Here is an 8,965-nt window from a genome sequence, read left to right as displayed (position 1 = left end):
TTTTTATATTGAAAACAATCTCTTGATAAAACTACCAAACACATTTTTAAAAATGATTTATATCTGAGATTAAAAATGTTTTCATTTTTATTTTTATACAAAAGATAAAATTATTTTAGAACGAGTTCCAAATGCACTCAAAAACTCTTGCCTTAGATGTCCATTTCCCCTCTTATTTGCACAGATTTCTACACCTCCCATCACCATAACGCCCCCACAGCACTTGATGTCAGTTTCGCAGCGGCTCTTCGACGTAGCAGCTCCATCCTCACTAGATGACACCGTCACAATAGCCCCTCCCCTCACCGAAGCTAGATCTCCGACGTCGCAATGTCGCCCCCGTCAGATGACGCCGTTGGAAGAACTACAGAATTTGCTGATCTAGTGAAGGCTTTTTGCTTAATGGAGTGACATTAGGAGCTGCAGATTTTGTTGATAATTTTGTGCAAACTTTATATTTTATTGTTGATGATTTTGAAAGTCGTTTATTTCTTCTTTTATTGAACCTTCCTCAATGGGATATATATATATCTATATATATTTACATATAGATTTGCATATATATATATATATAAAACCAAGCCTTATAGCTAAAGAGAAAAGTAAAAAAAAAAATCGCAACTAATGCTATGTTTAGGGCTTGTAATATGGGTCACGATACGACAACACGACTTAAAAATGATACGAATTTTATGGATTAAGGTTGAGAAAAAGAGGTTCGGGTCAGAATTAAATCGACCTAAAATTGACATGAAAAATACGAGTTAATTTCGGGTTAGACCTGCCTAACCCGAACACGACACGAAACTCATAAAAAACTAAAAAATATATATACTTTTCATTACATATTTTAAATTTTATTATGAACTTGTGATATCATGATAGCTATACTCAAAATCTTAAATTATTATTTACTTAATTTTAATGAATGTTATTGTATTTTAGTGTTATGAATTTTAAGTTATTTCTAGTATGTAAAAAATTAAAGAAAAATATATAATTTTCATGTCAATTTTGAGTTCACTGGTCAATTTCGTGTCACGAGTCATTTTTTTGTCATGTCGTGTCGACCTATAAAGTGGTCGTGTCATGTTCGTGTTGCGGCTTTTTAAAAAATTTCATATCACGGGTCGTATTCTAGTTGACTGTAAATTTTAAAAAATAATTAAAATACGATTCGTGACATGAATTATCATCCCTAATTGTGTTAAGTCAAAACAATTGCCTTTGAGATAGTTTTTTTTTGTTGTTGTCTTTTTTCAAGTTTGTTTCTTTCACATCTTTTCGGCTTCAAAAGTCTTTTTTTTTTTTTTAACACTCTCAAGCAGACCCGGTTGCTCACAATCATCAGTTTTTACATCATTTGAATCAGCAACCATACTTTCGAGTTTCGACCAATGATTCGTGTTCATCAACAACAACATTTGAGTTTGCAAATTGAAATCGATGTTATTTTAAGTGTTTTTGTTTTTTTTCCTAATTCTATTATGGTTTATGTTAATTTATTATTATTATTTTTTTGTTAGTTCATAATTTCATTAGAAAGACTAGTACACCCTCCTTTAAAAGTTACGTGCTTTTCATGCGAAGAAAATCCATTAAAAATTTTAAACACCGTTTTCAGTTAAGACTTATTATGGAACGATTTCAAAATTTGAGGGTCCAATGCCAATATTTTTAGTGAAGGGACTGGTTTGCCAATCCAATTAGTTGTGAGGGTACCGATGCAAAAAAGCCTTCTTAAACAAACGGTAATTAATTAAATAATTAAACAGAAGTTAGACCGAAAGGCGAGAGAAAATAAGCAAAAGGACTTTACCACTCGCTTTGCGTACGGAATAACATCCTACTCGCCCTCACGTTTAACAATGCTTCTTAATCCTGGGCGAGTGCATTACACGTGCGATTTGCCCGTGGAGAATCTGTTTCAACGGTCTAAATAAAAAAGCACACTAAACGGGATTGCTCATCACAGATATGGATAGAAATAGAACATCGACACGAAAGTCGAAAGTAAAGCACACCTACGAACGAAAATTTCGGTAACAAAAAGGCAAGAAAAATTACAATATAATATAATATATAATAATTGTTTGTATTCTTCTTTCTTCTTTATCTTTATTATTTTTTTTTTTTTTTTTCTAATTGAGCAAGAGGTGCGAAAGAAAAGAGGAGAAGAAGAAGAACAAGGAAACGAGAAAATTCTCAAGCATATTTTGTTTTCTTTTCTAGGGTTTCGGAATTTTCCAGCCGTCCAAACACACAATAATGGCCCACCTGAATTTTCCGCGAAAATAAGGCGTGGAATACACCGGTTCATCGTTCGGGTTTGAAGTTTATTTTCTGCGTGAGAGAGAGAAGTTTGTTTTTTTGGTTTTTTTTTTCTTTTTTTTGTTTTGTTTTAGTTGTATCGTTGAAGACTTAGAGAGAGGAAGAGAGAGAGGAGAGAGAGGGAAAGATGTTGCCGATGGCGTCTTCATCGTCGTCGTCGTCTTCAGCTACGGTAGCAGTGGAGAAGGCGACGAGCGATCTTCTGATAAGCCCTGATTGGACCATGAACATCGATATCTGCGATTCCGTCAATTCTCATCATTGGTAATTTTGACAAAACGAAACGCTTCCATACCCAAGCTTGAAGCTCTTAATTTTTTATTTTTTATTTTTGGAAATTATCGGTGTTTGACTTTGATTTTCTTTCGGCCTTAATTTTCTGTCTGATACTTCCTGCGCTGTTTTCAATTTGGAATTTGATCACGAGGCTATAATTTTGAGTAGAAAGGCGTATTAATTGTTTGATTTTGTTTTTATAATTTGAAGCGATAATTTTTAGTTTTTTCCCCTTAATCTTCATGTTGTGTTTGAAAACCTCTTTGGTCATCACGGATAAGTCACTTGGAGGATTATATTGGTAGTCTTAGCATAAATAAATAGAAATAATTTGTTTTCTCCCCTTATTGTTTTGTGGGGGACTTTTCTCAATAGTGTTGCAGCTTAAGTTTACCAGAATTTCATATTAAGATGTGCAATAAAAATTTTTGGGTTCAATATAGATTATAGACGCAGTGTTTTTAATCTTAGAAATAAAAGATACATCTCTTTTGTGTAGAATCGTATTTGTTGCTGTATAGTATCTTGGTGATTCTGGATTTGAGTTTTTAACATTCTTTACTTCTAGTTTTGGTAAAGTTTTTGGGCACCTTTTTTTAAAGAATATAATTAATTTTGGTAATTTTTTTTCAATGAGGTTTTTTTTTTTTTTGACAAAAATAAAGATATTCTTTATTCATTGATGGGTATGTGTTAAACAATGCAGGCAGGCAAAAGATGTTGTAAAAGCTCTTAAAAGAAGACTGCAGCATAAGAACTCGAAAGTTCAGCTACTCTCTTTGACGGTACTTTTTTGCTTCAAGTTTTTTTTTTTTTTTTTTCTTTGAAGGGTTTTTGCTTCAAGTTTTGATTCCCTCATTTTTGTTATCTGAGTCTTGCTTAATGCTTAGCACACCCAACTTTTTATTTATTTATTTTTTTAATTCAACTTTGTAGCTTTTGGAGACAATGGTAAAGAACTGTGGGGATTATGTCCATTTTCAAATAGCTGAGAGGAATATACTGGGGGAAATGATAAAAATTGTGAAGAAGAAGGTAAGTTTTGAACATGTTGTCTGTTTGAGTTTGATCACAAGAGATATTGACTCTAGTCCACTTGTTTAGTTTTGGTGTTATTTTTATTATTATTCTTTTGTTTTTTTAATACTTATTCTTTTAGCTAATATATGTGTCTTTAGTGTATAAAATGCTACATCGTTGTTAATTAGATTAGGATTTATGTTACGGTGCTCAAATAATGTTACTGAATGTATTTAAGTCCACATCATACTAGCCAGAAATTATGACAAACTGCCACGCAGGCGGTTGTTTAGTGGTTTAGATAGTATTGAGCTTGGTTTTTGCGGACAACTGTTTTTTACTCAATTCAAATAATCATTCTTCAGCCAAAAAAAAGAGACAAATAATCATTCAGTTAGGTATACATGGCACAGTCACGGCTTGAGGAGTTTGTTAAAGTTGGAGAGGACCCCATATGTATAACCTTTAAGTTGGGATTTTGAAAACCATGTTAAACCTGGCTCCAATTGATCCTTCCTCAACAGTGTTTGGTAGTCAAAGATTTCGGTGATGCATCAAAACTTAGGCTTAATTGTTTCTCAGGTTTGCGCTTTGCACAGTGTATTTTGTTTGATTTTGTGTATTGAGTTTGGGTTGTGCCCCTTGAGCATCTCATGTTCCTTTTCAAATTTAAAGGAAATAGGAAAAACTGTAAATGGCTTAAGAATCCATGCAATCAATGGCTAATGCATCTGGTTTGAATAACTCAGTTTGTTTGGGAAGTAAAAATAGAGATGAGAAGCTAGAACGTATAATTTTAGATGCATGTAGTGTAGTAATGCATTGGAAACAAGTCTTTCAGGGGAAAAAATGTCACAGAAGCTACAATGCATTTTTATTTACCAGAAAGGTTGAGGACCTCTATTGATTGGTTTTCTATATTTGTTTTGGATGATGTACATTGTCCGTATGTTTATGTCCATTCTTGGAAGCATGAATTTTTTAGTCTCGTTTATTTTGATTACTGTGGAGCGGTCAATTTCCACAATTGTTTGCCAAACCCTTATTCTTAGGTAGTGGATTGTGTTATCTTCCATTTCTTTTTTAATCTTGTTTACTATTTATCCAGTTAGAAGATTTTACCTGACTCAAAAACACATGCGGATATAACTTTCAGGCAGATATGCAAGTGAGGGAGAAAATTTTGGTCCTGCTAGACTCTTGGCAAGAAGCATTTGGTGGACCCGGAGGAAAGTATCCTCAATATTATTGGGCATATGAAGAACTAAGGGTACGCATTTAGCTACATCATTCATCTTTCCGTTCTTCAGGATCTCTTTTTTAGCATTGCGAGAATTTATTAAATTATATTCCCCTTTTAGGTTTGGTATGTACAACTGAGTGTTATATGGATTACTTGCTTTTACCAATCATTTTAAATGTTATCAGAATAAGACTAATAGTATCCTCTGATCCTAGGTTCTATCAAATCATATTATCAAGCAGTTGACCATGTCATGATTATTGAATTTCTGGCTGCCATTTTTAGGCAAACTGAATTTACAAAATCTTTTTTTTGTTTCATGTTTCTTTTCTCTCTTCATTTATTTATTTTTATTTTCAAGTGACATCAAATTGATGATTCTTATACTTGAACCTACGTTGATGAGCCTTTGAAATACTGTGGCAAAGTTAAACATCTGTTTTGTGAGCCTCCAATGTGGCATTTATGTCTTCACATCATAATTTCTAGGCAAGCTAATTCATGAGTAGCAACTTTCTGTACATTTGATAAGTGAGGTGAAATTGCTACTGAATAATAGTTAATTTAATGAACGGCAGCGTTCTGGAGTAGAATTTCCCAAGCGTTCATTAGATGCTTCGCCTATCTTTACGCCACCTGCTTCACATCCAACCCTGGGACGTCCTCAACCTGGATATGGAATGCCTAGCAATGCTTCAAGAAGGCTTGATGAAACCATGGCAACCGAAATTGAGACTTTAAGGTGAGAATTTCGATGTGGTCCGCGTGCTATGTGTTGGCTTTGGAAAATTGTTGTGCCATTATCACCTGAATTCATTGTTTCTTCCTAAAAGCTTGTCAAGTATTGAAGCTATGCGGAATGTTTTGGAACTCCTGGGTGACATGCTGCAAGCTGTTAATCCTAGTGATTGCACGGTATGAGCAATGTTCTTTACCTCTGTAATGAAAGTAACTTAGCAATGAAACTAACCAGATGGTCTGTTGGGTTTAACCAGTTCTGTTTTTGTTTCTAGGCTATAAAAGATGAAGTGATAGTTGAGCTAGTTAACCGCTGCCGTGCAAACCAGAAAAAGCTGATGCAAATGCTAACTTCAACTGGGTTGGTTTCCTCCATGCATTCAGGATATTTATTGTCGAAGGCATAAAATCATTATATGATTGCATGTTATGCTGTTTCTGTGGGAATGAACATCGTTATGCATGTCCACATACCCTGCATTGGGGCTGGTACAAAATGGGGGGCTCTCACACCATCGTCTTTCCATGTGGCAGGGACGAGGAACTTCTTGCTAAGGGTCTTGAACTAAATGACAGTCTCCAAAGTTTACTTGCAAAACATGATGCAATAGCTGCTGGTTCCCCTTTGCCAGCTCAACTTACAAATTCTAGTCCTCAACGAACTAAGACAAGTACCTCTAGCATCAAACAGGCGGAAGTAAAAGATTCTAGTCCAAGAGATTTCAGTCCAAGACCAAATGTTAGCCCTTCTGCACCTGTTACTACTCTGATAAGGAGCCAGATTTACGAAGAAGAAGAAGAGGAAGATGAATTTGCACAACTAGCTCGAAGGTCTCTTGCTACTTCACTTCGATCTCTTTAATTATTCGTTTTATTTATATTTTGGTCATTCTTATCATCCACATTATTTTGTATTTGTCCCCAACTTTTCCCTATTAAAATCAAGGTGAGCATCTCCTATAGGTTGGTGCCTAGAAATATTTTGCAAGTCGTCATGCTAGTATAGGGCAGCCGAAAATTTTAATCAAATTATCTTCTGGGCTTGTAGATTTCTATTCCTAAAGGAGCACCTAACCTATTTCCTATGAGCAAGCTCATGCTGCGATCCATATTTTAATATTTCGTATAGATTTGTAATTATTCAGCTTGTTTATGAATGCAGGCATTCTAAAGCACTATCCACAGCCCCGCAAAGCACTTCTAATGGCACCACTGAAGGTCTGGCAATCGTGAGTGTGAGCAGCTCAACGTCTACTCCAGCAGCTTCCACATCAGCCATGAGCAATGCACTAGCTCTCCCTGATCCACCTGCACCGGTTAAGACCAAAGAGCAGGACATAATTGACTTACTGAGCATTACCTTGTCGACAACAGAAGCCTCCCCCCTCACCCCCCACACTCCACCTTCTAACCAAAACATGCATCAGGTGCCTGTATCTGCCAGCACACAAGCTTTTCCCCATGCTTCACAAACTTATTCTGGAATTCAGGGTCAGGTACCGTACAATAGCTATGTTGCTCCATGGGCACAACCTCACCAACAAACGCAACCTGAAGCCCCGCCGCAACCTCTACCACGAGCTCAAGCCCACCCGCATGTACAACCTCAACCTTCCTCTCATGTGCAACCTCGACCTTCCTCGCACGTACAACCTCAAGCTTCCTCGCTTGTACAACCGCAACCATCTACTTACTCATCCGGTTATCCCCCTCCGCCTTGGGCTGCTACACCTGGTTATTACAGCAGTCAGAGTCATTTCCCCACAAATAATGCATTTGCGACTCATACCAAGACATCTTATAGACCGGTACAAACCAACACCACTGTGTCTTATACACCAGCTCAGAGTGGTCAACCCTTGCAGCATTATAATTCTTTCCCAGCAAGAGAAAATGGGCTAGCTATTAATGGAGAATCACGGGTAGCCGCACCCAATGCTAGAAACCCTGCCCCTCCAGCAGCACAAAAGCCTTTTATTCCTTCGTACAGATTGTTTGAAGATCTAAATGTATTTGGCAGTGCAAGTGGCAATGCATCGTCTGGCTTGGCAGGGACTTCTGGCCAAAGTATGGTTGGTGGAAGGAAGTGAAATTCTAGGATACAACTGGACTTTTTACATAACTGGATATGTATATCCCTGTGAATATGATTGTACATCGATATCGACTTTCCGATTTCGAACTCATGAAGTTGTGATTGATCGTCAATTATCTTCAGTACCGTGTGTAACTTTGAAGAAAGTGGTCCTTTGTGAAATTCACATAGCGTCTTCTTTCGTCTGTGAAGTAGGTTTGATTTAATGTGCAGCACACCTACAAACCCATAATCCTCCCAGTGGTCGTGCCTAATAATTCCATTTATAAACTCTGTTCCAGGCATATTTTTGGTTCTACATCTTTTCCATGAAATACTTGTGATTTCTTTTGAGTAATTTTGGTTTTACTGTTACTATCGAACTGATCGTACATTTATTAAGTTTTCATCTTCACCTACTCTGGAGAATAGTGAAGATTAGGGAAAATAAATCAAAAGTATTCGAATGTGACGCATGTAGTGGAGTGGAAAGAAAATAGGAGTGATTCTTAAAAGAAAATGGAATTGTAGGTTGTTTTTGGTAGGAGGAAAAGTTTTAAGGGATAAAAAAAGTGGAGATATAAAAGGATCCATGGGTTCTACTGTTGTTATTGTGAAGGGGATCTTCGAAGGAAAATTTGTTATAATAAATAGTTAAATTACCTTTTATCTTTATTTTGAACTTAGATAATACTAGTTGAACACATTTTCTTTCCTCCTACATCACTAAAAAAGATATCGGAAAACCAACTTCCTTCTTTCATTCATATTCTCTCCCTAATAGAATGGAATACAAATATGATGTTTAGTTGGATTTATTAAAAATGAATGGTATTAAAAAAGAATGACCATTCACCATTTTTGAGTGAATTATTATTCTTTCCTCACGTGAAAGGAATACCCATTCTAAACTCTTTTTTTTTTTTTCATAATTACCCTTGAATATTATAATATAATTACAACATATTATATAATAGTTATCTCATAATATAATATAGAATAAAAATATTATGATATAATTTAATATATTTATTTAATATTCCATAACAATATATTTTATGTTATAATGTAATCATCATATTTATAATATAATATATAATAATATTACAATATAATATATATAATATAATATAATAATACAATAATATGATGTAATACAATATAGTTGTAATATTGTAACAAATAATATAATAATTATATTAATAATTATAATATTATAATATTATTATGTAATATGATATTATAATTATATTATATTATATTTATAATATATTTATTTAATA

General features: G+C 34.8%; 1 protein-coding gene across 1 annotated transcript; it reads left to right on the top strand.

Moving 5' to 3' along the window:
* The first annotated feature begins 2,166 nt into the window (after window positions 1–2,166).
* LOC21404825 (TOM1-like protein 6) lies at window positions 2,167–8,001 on the top strand. The gene is made up of 9 exons (XM_010092803.2): window positions 2,167–2,595; window positions 3,314–3,392; window positions 3,544–3,642; window positions 4,784–4,897; window positions 5,449–5,612; window positions 5,704–5,785; window positions 5,884–5,969; window positions 6,143–6,439; window positions 6,771–8,001. Exons 1-9 carry the CDS (start codon window positions 2,459–2,461, stop codon window positions 7,696–7,698), a joined length of 1,986 nt encoding a protein of 661 aa, XP_010091105.1. The 5' UTR covers window positions 2,167–2,458; the 3' UTR covers window positions 7,699–8,001.
* The last annotated feature ends 964 nt before the right edge of the window (window positions 8,002–8,965 follow it).

This window comes from Morus notabilis, unplaced genomic scaffold (genome assembly GCF_000414095.1).
Source record: "Morus notabilis unplaced genomic scaffold, ASM41409v2 Scaffold442, whole genome shotgun sequence".
Taxonomy (NCBI): Eukaryota; Viridiplantae; Streptophyta; class Magnoliopsida; order Rosales; family Moraceae; genus Morus; species Morus notabilis.
This window is presented reverse-complemented; position numbering and strand designations above follow the sequence as displayed.

Coding starts and splice junctions, on each gene's coding strand:
- LOC21404825 (XM_010092803.2), top strand. CDS start 2,459: ATGTTGCCGATGGCGTCTTCATCGTCGTCGTCGTCTTCAGCTACGGTA. Junction 3,643..4,783: donor TAAAAATTGTGAAGAAGAAG/GTAAGTTTTGAA, acceptor TATAACTTTCAG/GCAGATATGCAAGTGAGGGA. Junction 6,440..6,770: donor TTTGCACAACTAGCTCGAAG/GTCTCTTGCTAC, acceptor TTATGAATGCAG/GCATTCTAAAGCACTATCCA.